Here is a 16,835-nt window from a genome sequence, read left to right on the forward strand (position 1 = left end):
TTCTTTCAAAATTGCTCCTCCCGAAATGTACAGCCACCGTTTTATAACCTACATCCACTGAGCAGCGGCATAGATAACCTGGGCCATTTCGATTATCAAATAAAGACCCAGGAGGAGCAGGGCTGGCTCCCTGATGTGTTCGGGTCGGGTGGAATAGGAATTTGGGTTTGCATTCCTAGTCGGAGGTTGGGAATGTTTGGGGGTGGAAGTAGCAGCTGACTCTGGATTTTTTTTTTTTTTTAACATCTTTATTGGAGTATAATTGCTTTACAGTGGTGTGTTAGTTTCTGCTTTATAACAAAATGAATCAGTTATACATATACATATGTTCCCATATCTCTTCCCTCTTGCATCTCCCTCCCTCCCACCCTCCCTATCCCACCCCTCTAGGTGGTCACAAAGCACAGAGCTGATCTCCCTGTGCTATGCGGCTGCTTCCCACTAGCTATCTATTTTACATTTGGTAGTGTATATATGTCCATGCCACTCTCTCACTTTGTCACATCTTACCCTTCCCCCTCCCCATATCCTCGAGTCCATTCTCTAGTAGGTCTGTGTCTTTATTCCCGTCTTGCCACTAGGTTCTTCATGACCTTTTTTTTTTCCCCTTAGATTCCATATATATGTGTTAGCATACTGTATTTGTTTTTCTCTTTCTGACTTACTTCACTCTGTATGACAGACTCTAACTCCATCCACCTCACTACAAATAACTCCATTTCGTTTCTTTTTATGGCTGAGTAATATTCCATTGTATATATGGAAGCAACCTAAATGTCCATCATCGGATGAATGGATAAAGAAGATGTGGCACATATATACAATGGATTTTAAAAAATCAAAATTGCTGCCTACTCCTCTAAAGAGCACAATCCCCCAGGGGCTACTTGGTATCTATCACTCAGAGCCATGACTCCCAGCGTGGGTTGGGTAAAACTACTAATGTCAGGGACCTGCCCCAGAGGTTCACCTGGGTGGGACCCGGGTCCCGGAATTTTATCAGGCGTCCTAGCAGGTCCTGCTACTCAGCCAGGGCTGGGGCCCCTTGGTCTGGAGGAGCAGTTATGGGCCTGAGTCAGAGTCTAGGGCCCTGAGATTCTGACCTGGAGCTCGGAGCCTGGAGCCCACCCTGCTACTCTTCGTTGTCCCTGACCACCCCCCTCCACCCCACCCCCTTCATTGTCCACAGCTTCCACTGGACTCGCAACAGTAGGTTCTTCAACATCGCCAAGGACCCCCGGGTGTCGATGAGGAGGAGGTCTGGCACCCTGGTGATCGACTTCCGCAGCGGTGGGCGGCCAGAGGAGTATGAGGGGGAATACCAGTGCTTTGCCCGCAACAAGTTTGGCACAGCCCTGTCCAATAGGATCCGCCTGCAGGTGTCCAGTGAGTGTATGGGGCAGGCCCAGGATGCCCTGCTTCTGGGTCAGTGGAGGGCAGGGCATGGAGGGTCATTCCAGACGGGTTGTCCCACCCTTGTCCTGCAGGTACCTCGGTGCCCCGTGTGTCCTGCTTGCTTTTCCGCCTCTGAGCAGGGGTTCACCTCCCCCAACTCAAAAAGATTCCTTGGAAAAGAAGTTTCCAAACCAGTCGTGAACAACTTCACTGGCCACTCCGGGCGCAGGGCGGGGAAGGAGAAGAGGCTTTAAAGATGTACATCCATTCAGTCAGATGAAATAGGCCTCTCCCGCCTCTCAAGGGCTGCGCCTCGCTTGGACTCATAGGCCCCGTCCCTCTCTCATGCCTCCCTTGTTCTCCCATTTCCTCTTCTCTTTGCCCTCCTTGCGTGCCAGCCTCTAACCCTGCTCCTTGCCCCAGCCCAGCCATCACCCTCATCGCATCCTCCTTTGCCTGTTTCTCCCTAGAATCTCCTCTGTGGCCCAAGGAAAACCTAGACCCTGTCGTCGTTCAAGAAGGTGCTCCCTTGACGCTCCAGTGCAACCCCCCACCCGGACTTCCGTCCCCAGTCATCTTCTGGATGAGCAGCTGTAAGTCTTGGGGGTGTTTTATTTCTCTTTTAATCTTAGGGAGTGTTAAATGGAGAGGGGTCTTCCCAAGGCTAGACGACCTTGACTTGTGAGAAGCAGATATAAGGTGGCCATGTGGCAGAGAACACTGGCTTTGCAGAGAGAGGTTGCTAGGGCTCACTTTTTAGCCTGGCTGCTATTAGCTGTGTGATCTTGAGCAAGCTGCTTAACATCTCTGGGCCTCAGTTTCCTCCTCTGCAAAAAATAGGGCTGGTAATCGTACTTACCTAATAGAATTATTGTAAGGATAAATGAGTTAATACATCCAAAGTGCTTAGAACAGGGCCAGACACACGATAAGTGCTCAGTAATATTTGTGAGGATGAAGAAGAGGAAGAGCAAAAGGAATGGGACGGAGGGGAAACTGGTTTTCAGTCGGCCAATTGAAGGCAGGTTGAAACCAAGCCTCCTCTTTCAATCTTTGGTCCATCTGGATTTACTCCGATTCACTCTTCTTGTAGGACAGAAGCGGGATTCAGGAATGAAACTTTTGATAAAGGAGTGATGGGGAGACAGGATGTTTGGAGTCGGGGACAGAGTACCTCATTCAGAGCTTGTCCTGGCTCAGTTTTGGACAGAGACTCACTTAACTACTCTGGACCGATGTTTATTCCTGTGTTTTCAGTCAAATAAAGGGAGGGGGCATTATGAAGATGGATAGAAGACTGCTATCTACCTGAGCATCACCCTGGCTTCCTTCCTCCCTCCCTTCCTGAATACCTCCCATCCCCTCCTTCCCCTCCTCCTTCCCTATCTATCCATCCTTTCATCAATCTGTAGATACTCCTCCCTATCACCCATCATTCTCTCCATCCCTGAATTCTTTTTTTTTTTAATATTTATTTTATTTATTTATTTATTTGGCTGCGCCGGGTCTTAGTTGCGGCACGTGGGATCTTCTTTGCCACGTGCGGGATCTTCCTTGCGGCATGCGAACTCTTAGTTGCAGCATGTGGGCTCTAGTTTCCTGACGAGGGATCGAACCTGGGTCCCCTGCACTGGGAGTGTGGAGTCCTAGCCACTGGACCACCAGGGAAGTCCCCATCTCTGAATTCTTATTAGCCTGCTTCCGAAAGAGACTGCTTTCAGTTGTTTTGCGAGGTGAGGATGGCTTTGTGCTCAATCATTGTCCCTGCCTTGCCTCATCACCGTGTGTATATGTGGGCCACAGGCTGGAGGGGTGGTTTGTTAGCTAACAGTTCAGACTTCAGACTCTCCTCTCATCCCCTGCATCACACCAAGTTGTGTCCATGCCACCTCCTGAGCAAATCTCATGGCCCACCTCTTTCCATCCTCTCTAGCATCTACCCAGCACAGGCTGCCATCGGCTTTTCCCTGGGTTAGAGTAACCATCTGTACCTGGCCTCCCCTGTCTTTCTAAAAATGTAAAACTGATTCATTCATGCTCAGAGTCCTTCACTGCCTCCTCATCACTTCCCATAAAGTCCAGACTCCTTTCCCTGGCACACAGCTCCTGATGTGGTCCCCTCTGACTCTCCAGCCCTTCCCCTACCCCCTGCCTCTCCCCACCCCCACTCCCCTGCTCAGGCTGTGGATTCTTTCCTTTAGCACACGCTGTTCCTGCTGCTTAGAAACCGCTTAGGTCCTTTCTCTTCTGCCTGGTAAATGTCATGCAGCCTTCAAGCGTCAGCTCAAACCCCAGAATGGACTGGGTGCTCCTTCTCTCAGCTCCCCCTTCTTATCTGGGGCTTCCCACTCACCACACTGCATTGCATTTATCTGCTGTCTCTTCTACTAGACCGAAGGTGCTTTGAGGGTAGGAACTGTCTTTCTTATTTATCTCTCTTTCAACGGTGCCTAGCACAGTGCCTGACACATAGTAAGCCTACAGTAAATCTTTGATAAATGAATTGAAAAGCTCACCAGACCATTATTGGAAAGTTGGCATCATTAATGTTTAAGAAATGCTTTAAGAAATGGTGACTTGATAGATCAACAACAAGGTCCTACTGTATAGCACAGGGAACTATATTCAATACCTTATAATAACCTATAATGGAAAAAGAATCTGACAAAGTATTTTATATATATATAAATAAACTGAATTACTTTGCTGTATACCTGAAAGTAGCACAACATTGTAAAATAAATAAATAAATAAAATAGAACCACTTTTCAAGAGGAAAAAAAAAGAAATGATGACTTGAGAAACAAGCATCAGGGATAAGAAGGAGATACCTATGGGTAGTCAGCCTTATTAAGTATATTTTTATAAACCTAACAGCCTAGAAATCTGATCATTTGAGTTTACAGATGCAATGCTTGAAAAAAATGTAGATTATGTTGTCAGCATTCTCAGCCACTCCTGTGATGTCATTAATTCTAAAAAGCACACATTTTCATATTTTAACATCTCTAAAATTGGAAGGTGTCCTAAAATTGTTGGTATGCATCATTGATTGGTATACATCTTACAATTATAATTGGTGGTACTTTTCTCTTTCTTGGGGATGAGTAGACATTTAAAAAATAGGTGAACTTGACTCCCAGTTTGGGGAGCAGCTGAAGGATTGTGTTTCCTCCCTCTGGCCTCGGAGCCAGTCAGATCTTCTGTGGCATGAATAGGAGATAGAAAAGCATGGTCACGGAGCATGAGCATGGTGGGCAGGCAGGTCTGAATCGAAATCCTACTCCCCTCTCGCTGCTTTTGCGACCCAGATCATGTTAAATCCTCTGCTTTCTTATCCTTAAAATGGGAATAAGCCCTGCCTCAGAGTTGAAAGGATTAAATCAAATAATGTCAAGCTCCCGGCCCCCTCCTGGCCCTCTGTAGGTGCTCAATTGCCAGAACTATGATGATTTTTATTACTGTTATCGTTACTGCTAACCTCCCACTGTACCTCTGCTTCCTTATAGCCATGGAGCCCATCACCCAGGACAAGCGTGTCTCCCAGGGCCATAACGGAGACCTGTATTTCTCTAATGTGATGCTGCAGGACATGCAGACGGACTACAGCTGCAATGCCCGCTTCCACTTCACCCACACCATCCAGCAGAAGAACCCATTCAACCTCAAAGTCCTTACCAGTAAGTGCAGGCCCCTGCCCGGGGCTGGGAGCTGGGGGCCGGGGGCAGCAGCCCGCTGAGCCCAAGCGGCCCCTGGCACCTGGGTCTGGGAAGAGCCTTGTCCCCAGTCTTGACCTAGAAATCCTCGCAGCTCATTGTGCCTGAGTGACTTTAGCTGCTCTTCAGCCACATCTCTTGATTCTGGAGCCTTGAGTTAAACTTGGTCCTACTCCACGCCAGCGCTTCTCAAATTTTGGTGGAATCAGAATCACCTGGCAAACTTGGCACCCGTACCTAAGCCTAGCCCTCTTCTGCCCGGCAGTCCGGGGCCTCTTTGTGCTTCATGAGTTCTCCAGGTGTCTTGGGACACACCACAGTTTGAGAAGCTCTACTGTAAGTGGTCGTCCACCATCGCTCTCATGCAGCCAGCTTGATTATTTCTAGTCCTTGTTTGGTTATCTTTATTTCTAGAATGAAGCAATAGTATGGAATATCCAAATTAGTGAGTACAGCAAAATGAATTGTGTTTGATTCTGTAATAAGTATATGCGGGACCATGTGGAGTCGCTGTGTTTAAAAGTGGCAGGTTTATCTTTTAGTTTTATTTGTTTTCATTTTTATTCCCTGATTCTGTGTGGCTGGTACCAGAGTGAATCAGCATTTCCTGACCCATTTTAGCATTGGTGACCCTCCACCAGGAGAGAGAGAAGCCAGTCAGGTCGGAGAGACACTTTTTTGCCAGGCGCCAGCCGGCCTGGAGCTTTGGCTGCAAAGTCCTCAGCCTGCTCAGGACGTTGAAAGTGGCTCTGTTGGTTTATACCATGGATTTGTAACTGGCCTTCTGTAGAAAAGCCCCCCCAAAGACCTTCGTCTGTTTGACACAGCTATGAGTGTTGTTTTCAATGCCATGGGCGGAGGCAGTCGTGGGGGAGGCCAGGCAGAGGGCCCCACCTGGGCGCTGGCAGTTTCCGCAGGTCGAAGGAAAGAGGCTGAGCCCTGGTTTCCTGGAGCGCACCCGGGAAGTGGGTGGGAGGTTGACGACGCCTCCTGGGTGGGCGCAGGAGGCGGGGGTTGGCGGGGGGAGGTGCGGGTGAGCTCGCCCCTCGGTCAGGACACGTGGGCTCTTCTCTCCCCACCAGTCCCTGCCGGTGATGGGAACCCCTGGTGCTGAGAGTCAGCCCTGCGCCACACTCCGTCTCCACCGCAGCACGGAGGGGGACCCACAAGAAGCAGCGTCCCTCCTGTTCCCCTTCTCCTGTTGTGGGCCTTTTCTTTCTTCCTTTCTCTTCATGTTCTTCCCTTTTCTTTTTCACTTCCTTCTTCACTGTTTCGCCTCCCTCTTTCTTTCTCTCTTCTTTTCCCCTCTCATCTTTCTCTCTTTGAACCCCGTCTCACCCTCCTCTAATTCTCCCCCTCCTGCCTGTACAGCTCCCCACAGACTGCTCTGAGCTGCCTGTGCTCTGGTAGCCAACACGATGGCCAGCAACCCAGGGACAAGCCCCCCTTGTTCCTGGCAGGGTCGCCCAGCTCCGATCCACTTGCTACCTGTTCCCTGGTTTTCTTATTCCGGACCCAGGCCCAGAGAGGACCCCTGCGAAGAAAGTTGGGTTGTCTGAGCTGTCGCCTCAGTGCAGGGGCGATCGCCTGCCAGCTGGCTGTGCTGGGGAGGACAGTGTGGTCTGCCCAGGACCTCAGAGGGGCCTCCGGAGCCAGGACAGAGCAGGCAGCCTTGGGCAGTGGGAGAGACAGGAAAATCAAGAGCAAGATGCTCCCTGGACAGCCTTCAGTGCCACCACCTTGAAATCTGCCTGCTGTTTGGGGACTGAGTCAGGTGACCATCTGCAGTCCTGAGCAGAGGCCCTCACTGTTACACGGGGTAGAAGCAGGGAGATAGAGGCGGGGAAGAGCCTTCCTCTGTAGAATTAAGCAGCTGGAGATTTCAACAACATTTACAAGTTGAACTTTCCAGAAACATCCTTTTCCCTACCAGAGGAGGTAAGGGATGTTTGTTTCTGCTTCATTTCTGGGTCCCCTACTCCACTGAAATCGCTTTCCCCCAAATGCTGAGAAACGCCCTGGGTGATGGGAACAGAACCCTGTCGGCTTCCTGGAGTTCTCCCAAGGGCAGCTTTGGCTGGGAGCAAGTTCTGGGCATCCGAACCAGCCCAGAATTGGGCACAGTTGCTTAAAATAACTCAGCTGTGCTCTCTCTGCTTTCCTGCCTGGAAAGGACACAAGCTTTTTCTTGTACCTTCAGAACCAGGTCTGGGGGTGGGAGACAAAACAGACAAGTTGGGACAGCTTCCAAGGCTGTTCTCACCAGGGGTTTCTTTCACAGTCTGCCCATTGGGGAAGAAATACATCTCATCACAGCCCATTTTTTATTACCTGCACTAAAGGAAGGAGAGAAAGGGATCTAATACCAAATACTGGGCAATATAAAATCATTTTAAAATTTTGTTTTGGGGTGCAGTCAAAGACGAACAGTGAAGTCGGAGTAACAAAGAGATGCCTGTCCCACTTTGTCCACACCACACAGGCACCGGGTGCCTCCTGGGGACAAGAGGCAGCCGTGGTGCCGGAGGAGGACTGGCCCTGAGGCGGACGGTGGAGCGCTAACCCTGCTTCCTTCTAATGTCTATCGTCTCAGGGACCTTCTTAGAGGAGTCAGAAAGTCTCCCTAAATCTCTCAGATGTGCTCCAGAATCCACAAACCAAGAGGTCAATCCTGAGCTTGGTCACTTCTGTTTCACCTGGTGGCACTGGGAGCATGAAGCAAGGGCCCTTTCACCTGGGTGTGCCCTGTCCTCCCCAGGAGGGGAACGTTACCACCCAAGGCCAGTTGCTGCCCCTCCTGCCCCTTTGCCACCCTGTCTCTTCTTTCCACTGCAGATCAGTTCCCACCTTTAGCTCCAGATAAACCCGAGCCAACTTCCCAAACACAGGCTAGGTCTTTTACAACTCGCTCCATTTTAAAGCATGGTTCTGAATAATGAAACTCCTTCTAGCAGGTGTTAAGCAAATTTGGGATGCAGCACAATGCGGGTCCCAGAAAAGAGCTTGCATTGCCTCCCTGGCGTGAGTTGTAACAGGATTTGATCTGTCTTCAAATATGCAAATGTTCTGGCAGCACCTCTCCCCCCTCAGGCAGTTGGGCTCGGTCCAGGCTTCTCAGGGCCGTCTGCTTGGCTTCCAGTCGGCTGTTCCACTCCCCACCCCCTGTTGGTACTGTCAAAATTTGAACCCAGTAGCTGGAAGGGGACAGTGATAGGAGAATGAAAATCTACTTAAGGATGTTGGCATGATTGTGCCCTATTCCAGAATGTCTCTTTCACTGAGGATGAAATGCCCAAAGGTTTTAATTACCTAACATTGGAGCCCACTGATCTTGTTGCTTAAGGAATGGCTTCATCCCAAGCTAGTCTAGAGAGCTCTGAACCTCCATCTTAGTCAGCAGGCCTTTCCCTGTTCTAAGTGTAGAACTCACAGCTCACACTCTCTCCCCTGTCCCAGGCTGCCTTTCTAATGCTAAAATCTGAACCTCAGCCTGGCTGTCCCCGCCTCCCTGGACCACTCCTCACCTCCTCAGAAGGAGGCCTTTCTGCCAACAGACACATCTTGGAGACCAGGGCGGTGCCCAGCTGGACAGGTTGGGGAGTGTTTGTTGCTGGTCAGCACATGATTGCTGGACACTGCCAAGGGTCCCTCTGTCCCACTCTGTTGATGATCTGTTTCTCTCTGTCTTCTCCCCTCATTTACCTCCCACCCCTTGCAAGTTAACTTCTGCTCAGGTAGGGTTTCGCTCTTGCCCCAGGGCTCACTAACACCCCTTTCTCTTCAGCGACCCCAGGAGCTGGCCTGATCCAGAGTCCTGGGAACTGAGGATTTTGGTGGGAAAGAGTTGTTGCAATTGCTACGGGATACCACTAATTCTTGTCTCATTTGTTTGAAAATATAGTAGGACCAAGCAATTAAAGGTCAAGCCTAATTTCTTTATTAAAAAAGAAACATTATTGCCTTCTTTTGCAGGATTTAACCTTTTCTTCCCTTTCGGGGGCTGTTTTGTGTTGCTTGTTCTTCACCAAGCATATTTCCTTTCCAAATATGCTGTGTGTTTCCTTTGCAAAAGACCACTGGTGCTCCCTGGTTGTTTTGTGGCTTTGCATTTTTGTTGTTCTCTCCCGTTTATGCCTCCATGACCTCTCCGTGGTCCCTGTTTGCTCACCCTCTTTTGTTTATTGCAGACCACCCCTATAATGACTCGTCCTTAAGAAACCACCCTGACATGTACAGTGGTGAGTCGCCGTGGTAACCTTGGGAGTAACCTTGCCGGTCCTAACCCCAGTTTGCCTAACTTGACTGATACGATGCCATTAACTCATGCTGGGTGCCAAGTCTGACAGTTGGCCAGGTCAGGATACCAAGGCGCCACCTCCAGAGCGCTGCTTACGGGGAGGAAGGTGGCCAGTGTGGGAGGGGAGGTGCGATCTCTTCGAATGTGCCAGCCTCCAGTCTGAGTTCTGGACAAGTTGGTCAAGGCAGGGTAGGACTTCAAAAGAGCTTCTTGGAGGGTTCAGTAGAAACTTAGGAATCAGTGGTGGATGGATGGAGAATACCTGAGGATAGGGAGTTCCCACAGTCAGGAGGAAAGGGGAGGTCTCGTTTCTATCAGTGGTTTAAAGAACACAGAAAGCTTTGTAGTGTGTGCTTAGCTAGCTCTTAAGTGTCTGGATATGAATTGCCTGTGTTGGGCTCTAGCCTTAGTTACTGGGGGTACCATTTCACAGGTCCCATATCCCTTTAAAATCCATCTGGTCAATAGGAGGAAGAGTCTAGCTCTGAGTTCTCTTTCAAGGTAAGTATAAAAGAAGTTGGACCATCCACTGCAATCTATCACCTGGGTCTCTTCCCTCCTATGAGAGTGCATGCAAATCCAATGCCCATCCACCCACACATTTGCAAGTCATGGAACAATTTCCATGAGGCATATTTCTAACTCATTACACAACTGGTTGCTCAAGCTGATTAGTAGAGTAATTGGCTGTTTCCACACCTGAGCTACCCCCAACCATGGCTCAAGAATGTCTTGTTTTCCTTGAGCAGCCAGAGGAATCATCATTTGCTGCCTCTGGAGAGGCAGCTGGCTCCCATCATCAGTTATGCCTCGGAAGCTGAGGCTGCAGGTCCCCAGGGGGGTCATTGTGGGCTCAAATAGATAGGAAGTGTCTGTATTGTGATGTGCTAATATAAACAATGATTGGTGTCTGGAGTGGGGGATGGGAAGAGGGAGTGAGAGCCAGCGAGAGTGGCAAAGGCTTTAACTTGGCACCGAGCAACCAGAGCCACGCTGAGATCCTGCCAAAGAGATTTACTACCCGAGGAAGCAGGGGACCTTTGTTGGATTCAGGGCATTGTTTGTTTTCAAAATAATGGGGCCAACCACCATTGTGTCAAGAGCCCCAGAGCATTGGTGTGGAATGTGCCTTTTTCTCAGTTGGACTCCGGGTAATCTGTTATGGAAGTATTCTTAAAGCTGGAGTCTATCAAAGCCAGAAGGTCTCTTAGAGGCCATCTGGTCCAAGCTCCTTGCTTTATATAAGATAAACCACTGAGGGGGACATGCATATAGAGTTGTTTTATCAATTATATAAGTTTAAGTGATTCCAGCCATTTAAACCAGTTTGTGACCAGTGGTAGATATTACTGTAAGTAAATAAGTAGGAGTTATAAGCATCATCCAGGGCTATGAAACCAAGCAAAACTCACAAGAGCTCAGAAGAAGATTGACCTCATCTCCTCAATCCAAGGTAGAGTGGGGCTGACCAAGTATGACCCCAGCTGGAAAGGATATAAAGTCAAAGTGAGGTACATGTTGAACAAAGGACAGCTAACTTGAATGCTTCTAGAAAGAAACAGAAAGTGAAAAGAAAGGAAAGAAGATAAGGTCCTTCCTGAGTTCAGGAAGCTGGACAGAGAGACACAGTATGATGAACAGTACCCAGTACACCTCTGAACTTGGCTTTGAAATATGCCCCTTTTGTAACAGTAGGGCCAGCCCGTAGCTATGCTTTGTCCTAGTGATCTCTATAGTGGTTTGGTATCCTCTGAACATATGCCAGATGCCCCCTGACCTGCTAAGTAGCAGGGGGAAGCTGGTCTGAAAATTGTAACTTGCCACTTAGGATTCATCCAGGAAAGGAGAAAGGAAGATAAGGATGTGTGCTCTAAGGCAGACTGCCTTGAATTAAACTCAGCCTCCAGGACATACCATTGAGTGACCTTGGACAAGTCATTTAGTGCGTCAGACCTTTAATCTCCTCATCTGCAAAATGGGTGTATTACCTGCCCCAAAGGATTGTTGTGAAGATTAAACAGGATAATGTGTTTATGTTCCTAGTGTGGTGTCAGACACAGCAATGATTAATAAATGTTACCATTATTGGTGTTAAAGGCTTAGTGTTGACTGTATCAAGTACAATTGTTCTTTGCTTCTAAAATTAAGAGGGATGTGGAGAACTTGAAGAGAAGCTTAGGGGAGAGTTGCAGGCACGATTATGGGAAGAAAGTACTACGGAGGGAGAAATTTTAGGGCAGAGTAGAAAAACGAAAGCTTTTCAGATTCTCAGCTATGCTGAGAACTGGATAAGAAAAAAGCTCCAACTACAGCATGAGGGATTTGGGTTAGATTTATGGAAGAGATTTCCTGGCAGAAGGTATCAAATTTACTAGACAAAGAGTTTTTCTTGTCTTCTGGGGTTGTTTTGTCAGCCGTTTCTAGAGCCAGAGAGGTGGTGAGATGCCAGGGATCCAGGCCCATGAGTTCTCAGTTCTGAGAATCACAAGCAGCTAAAGGTAGGATCCAGCCGCCCCTAAAAGCTGTTTGTGGATTCCAGATACATCTGATTCATTGAACTCTCTTCTGCTAACACACAGTACTTGACAGAGGTGGAGCAACTCGGGTTTTCAGCAATTTTGACCCGTACTTTTGCAGGAGACAATTGAGGCATTTTTCATTGGCTCTTTAAAGCCAAGGTGGTTGAGGCAGACGCATCTCCTGACGTCCCCCTGCTGACCAGATTTCCCTGGAAACTGCTCTTGTACCACAGCTTGTGAGAGCAGGAGAGGATGGGCTGCCCTTGGCCTAGAGGTCAGATGGGCCTGCATGGGAAGCTCTTCCCGAATCCTCACAGATGTGAGCTTTAGCATCTGGATTCTGAGATGATCAGATATTAGGTCCAGCCCTGAAGATTTGGGAGAGTCAGTGAAGCGTCATCAAGCTGGAGAGGCTGGATCCCCACCTCTGAGAAGGTGGTGGGATCCTATGATGCCCTAAAAGACTCTGTCGTCTTCCACCATATAGAGTCTCATAGAATAATCAATCGCCTTTGTCTCCGACCCTCCTTCTGGGTCTACGTCTCCAGGGGAAGAAATGAGCTACCCTCCCTTGGGAGCAGTGGCTCCCAAAGCCACCAGCTGGATTATCCTTTGTAAATTTTCCTGCAAATCCCTTTCATGTAAGACCACATTTTTTCACGATCTCCCGTTTGGGTCCAGCTTTCTCATTCCTTAATGATACCATGTGTCACCCTGCCTCCTCTTCAAGCTTTCCGTGGCTTGAACAATCCAGCTGAGATGTCTTTGGAGCCTCTTAATTTCCAGCCCAGCTTCTATTTTTCCAGTTTGGGCCTGACTTTATTTAATAGCCGTCGAGGAGAGATAGAATCTCAGCTGAGATGGTAAGAACAATATTTGAGGAAAACGTCATGGAAGAGTTTCACCAGAGCAGCTCATTAAGACAAAAATATCTTTCTCCTTTACCTCTTTTGCCCTTGAATTTTGGTATTCTTTAGTTTGAGTACGAAAAATCTTCCCAAAGCTGACTGTCAGAAGCAGGAACAAGTAGGGTATCCATCTTTAAAGAGAGAGGCAATATAGAATAGATGCTAGAACACAAGCTTTGACACCAGATGGTCCACAATCCAAAATATAACTGGCTTGTGACCTTGGCAAGTCTGTTGACTCCACTGGGCCTCAGTTTCCTCTGTGGAAAATGGGAGTAATACCCTCCAAGTTTGCTGTGAGGATCGAACGTGATGATGGTGATGGAGATGGAGCCGAGCCCCAGCGCTTGGCCCATAGTAAACGGCCGAGTGGCGGCCCTGATTATTACCTCTGCCTTTAGGATGTTCTTCCCTGTAGTTTTGAACTTTGGCTCATTTCCCAGTAGCTTCTCCTCCTTTGGAACAACTCTGTGGCTGCTAGCCCACATCCTACAAATGAAGTATTGCCGTAACCGTTTTATAGTCACAGCTGCAGCGTGTCAAGGCGGCCACAGCAGGCCTCAGTGTTCATTTCCCCCTTTCCTGTACTTAATGCTTTGCTGGTCGTGGGTACTTGCAGGGCTGCACCCTATGGTGTGAATTAAATGTCCACAGGGTCACAAATTGGTTTCTGCAGGTTTTGTTCCCATGTGGAGGGAGTATGCCGACTGAGCTTCCACGTAACCCCACGGTTCCCAGCTCTCCCAGATTCACCAAACCGGCACCAGAGCCTCCTGCTACCAAATCGTCTCCTCATGGTGCCCCTGACCTTGTGTAGTCTGACTGTTTGGGTGATTCCGGGATGATGGGTGGGAGGAAGCTGCTGCTTTGGTATCAGGCTTCTTCGGTACTGAGAGCTGGATGCTGTAAGAGTTATAGACGGTAACCAATTAACCACATAATGGATTAACCCCTTCAGTAGCCACTGTTGTATATGTGTGTGCTGGTGGGACAGATGAGCATATCTACAGAGAGAGAGATAACACGGGGTAAATTGTTGCCTTCTTTTTTATTCTCTTCTCCTCTTGAATTTATTCATCCCACAAACACTTACTGAACACTCGATATGTGCCATATATTGTGCCAGTAGCCTAACTACCTCCACATGTTTCATCAGTTCTTCCCCTCGACAAAAGGATAAAATAGATGCCAACTCTACGAAACCCACTCCCTTGATGGCTGATGGAGAGAAGCTGGGCGCCCCTAGGACAGGAGCCCCGCTGTTCCAGCCAGCCATTAGCTAGCTCAATAAGTCCAGCAATGTCACAGACACAGAGTTCCCCCTGCCACTCTGTCCTCATTCTGCCAGCGCCCAGTAACAATACCTGACTCCTGCCGGGAAGAATGCCTTGCTCTCCCTCCAGGCGTGTCTGAGGGCTCCCAGCTCCTGGCAGCCCTGCCTCCCCTCCAGCTCTCACCTCTCCAGCTGAGTTGAAGACCCATGAAACCCATGGGTAGGCCCAGCTTATATTTATATTTTTAACTCTTCTTGTTTGCAGTCATACACCTGTTGAGCAGGGGTGACTGCTCCAGTTTTCCTTTGCTTTGTGGTTCCTGGTTGCAAAATCCTTGTTCTTCTCCGTCCCATCTTATCCGCTTCCATAGAACTGTGCTCTGAGGGAGAGGTGAGGCTGAGGTAAGGTGGGGTCTACTGCGCTGGAGTGTCCCCAGACTTGCATGACCCCTTCCACAGGGAAATAACCACCCTGACAGCGTCGCTCTCTGTGAGCCACCTGGCTTCCAAAAGCTGTGTGCATGTCATTGATGCCAGACCCCGTGGCTGCTCCAGCCTAGTTGAATTGCAGATCGCCTCCGCCATCTTGGCTGCCCCTTGCCTCTCACCCCTCCCCCAGCCTCTCACGTCCAATTAACACCCTCCTCCCCAGCCCCCTTCCAGAGTCATTAGTGAAGAAGCAGAATGGTCTTGGCCCCAAAGTGATTTCCTGTCATCTCTGTTCATTAACTCTCTCCATGTCTTTGCTAAACCATTAATAATACTCCCTGCATCTCTGACTGTTCATCTGAGTCTCTGTGGCTTCATCCCAGCTCCTTGTCTCCAGGGTCCCAAAGAGAAGGTTATCCTGTGGCCCCAAGATGTTCCTTCTCTTTCTTCCACTGCTGCTGAGATGGCCTCCCTGGGGGCCACCGTGCTGGCCTCTGGATCCCAACACGAGATGCTCGGGGAGTAGACTACTCGCTGCTCAGGCAACTCCTCCCCCGTTCCAGGGCCAGAGAGGCTTACTGAACTGGGAGGAAAGCTGGGCTCCTCTTGGCAGGTCCTGTCAGAACGTAGAGCTGCTCACACACATGTGCTGGTGGGGCCGAGGAGCCCCGCGCTTCCTAACACACCTCTCTTAATGATGTCCCGGCCCTTGGGGTGGTCTCAGCGGGGAGGGTCTGGGGCTTGGTGCCTCTGAGGGTAAGGGGGTAAGCAGGAGGGCATGATAACCTTTCTCTCTAGCCCGACAGCTCTGGCCTAGCTGGGTCAGCCCTCTGGGCAATAAGCTCACGAGAGCTTGTTCCATCCTGTTTCAGCCCGAGGAGTTGCAGAAAGAACACCCAGCTTCATGTATCCCCAGGGCACCGCGAGCAGTCAGATGGTGCTGCGTGGCATGGACCTCCTGCTGGAGTGCATCGCCTCCGGGGTGTACGTACAGTTTGCACCCCGACTTCTGGCCACCCTCCAGGAGGCTGGGCTGGGGGTTTATGCATGCTCTGTTCTTGCCACATTTTGGGGTGGGGGGGGGCGGTGTGGCAGTGCAAAAAGAGAGGCGAACAGCTCCTAGTGAGGACGATGCAAATCATAGTCATCTCCATCCCACTGGCCGCCTCTCTTTTTTAGATAATGAAGAAAGGAGGTGACTAGGCTTCCTGTATGTGTGTTAGACCCTCTGTGACCTTAGATAAGTCCCTCAGGCGCCCTGTGGCTGAGCATCCCCTCTGCATAGGCGGCATCAGCTCTCAGAGGACATGCATCCTCCTGGGCCCGAGTGCACTTTAAGGACACCTGGGTGTCCCGGGCTCCATACAATAATAGCAGAGCCACATTTAGTGATAAGTCCCTGTTTCTCGCCTGGTCCCTCTTAGCCCAACACCAGACATCGCATGGTACAAGAAAGGTGGGGACCTCCCATCTGACAAGGCCAAGTTTGAGAACTTTAACAAGGCCCTGCGTATCACCAACGTGTCCGAGGAAGACTCTGGGGAGTATTTCTGCCTGGCCTCCAACAAGATGGGCAGCATCCGGCACACGATCTCGGTGAGAGTAAAGGGTACGTTGTGTGTATTTCTCATTACGATGATTTTGCCAGCCCTACACTCCATGGCCACCCTTCCCTCTCAGCGTGGTTGGGGGGCAGGGTGAGTGGGGAAAACGTCCAACATGCTGATTAGTGGCAATAGTGTCCTGCAGGAATGGTGTCACCCCCAGGTGTGTGTGTGTGTGTGTAAAAGGGCAGGGGGAAAGAGGGAGGTGTTAAGGGAGGAAATCCGCCCTGACCATTGCCCAACTCCTCTTTGTGCCTGGGGCTCCCTCAGCAGGTGCACTTTCTCCTGTGGCCTATTTGGATCACTCAGAACCTTTCTGTCTTTCGTTTCTCAGTCCTGTTCACGGTGTGTTGTCTTAGGCCTGTGCTGTCTGTGTACTTGTGTGTGGTTCTCTTTTAAAAATGGGGAGTCATCATGGCCCAAATTATTTTTCAAAAAATCCTTCCCTCCCCCCAAAGCATAGATGGGCCACCTGAGCTGTTGCAGGCAATAGAGCACGTGCCTTTGTGGGTCCCAGCCATGGGTGGCAGGGGGGTGCACTAGTCACTTCTCAGTCTGAATGGTGGGCTGAATGGATGATTGGGGTGATGAGGTCTGAAACCACAGTGCAAGAACTTTCCTAGTACATGCTCAGGTTGACCTGTGACCTTGGTTTCAGCACCACACTCGAACAAGGGCCTCTTAACCTTTATTG

The 16,835-nt window shown here is 49.6% G+C and overlaps 1 protein-coding gene across 7 annotated transcripts in view; it reads left to right on the forward strand.

Annotated features, from left to right (window-relative positions):
- NFASC (neurofascin) overlaps positions 1-16,835 on the forward strand; it is a 75,194-nt gene that overhangs the window by 8,071 nt on the left and 50,288 nt on the right. For 4 of the 7 annotated variants that reach the window (XM_059940077.1, XM_059940099.1, XM_059940088.1 and 1 more), the window contains exons 3-8: positions 1,190-1,386; positions 1,866-1,988; positions 4,905-5,075; positions 9,299-9,349; positions 15,410-15,521; positions 15,962-16,146. In XM_059940077.1, the coding sequence (XP_059796060.1) occupies positions 1,190-1,386; positions 1,866-1,988; positions 4,905-5,075; positions 9,299-9,349; positions 15,410-15,521; positions 15,962-16,146 (839 nt within the window). The remainder of the gene's footprint in view (positions 1-1,189; positions 1,387-1,865; positions 1,989-4,904; positions 5,076-9,298; positions 9,350-15,409; positions 15,522-15,961; positions 16,147-16,835) is intronic. The other 3 variants (XM_059940119.1, XM_059940055.1, XM_059940066.1) reach the window with 1 other exon arrangement.

Source organism: Balaenoptera ricei, chromosome 1 (assembly GCF_028023285.1).
Source record: "Balaenoptera ricei isolate mBalRic1 chromosome 1, mBalRic1.hap2, whole genome shotgun sequence".
NCBI classification, from domain to species: Eukaryota; Metazoa; Chordata; class Mammalia; order Artiodactyla; family Balaenopteridae; genus Balaenoptera; species Balaenoptera ricei.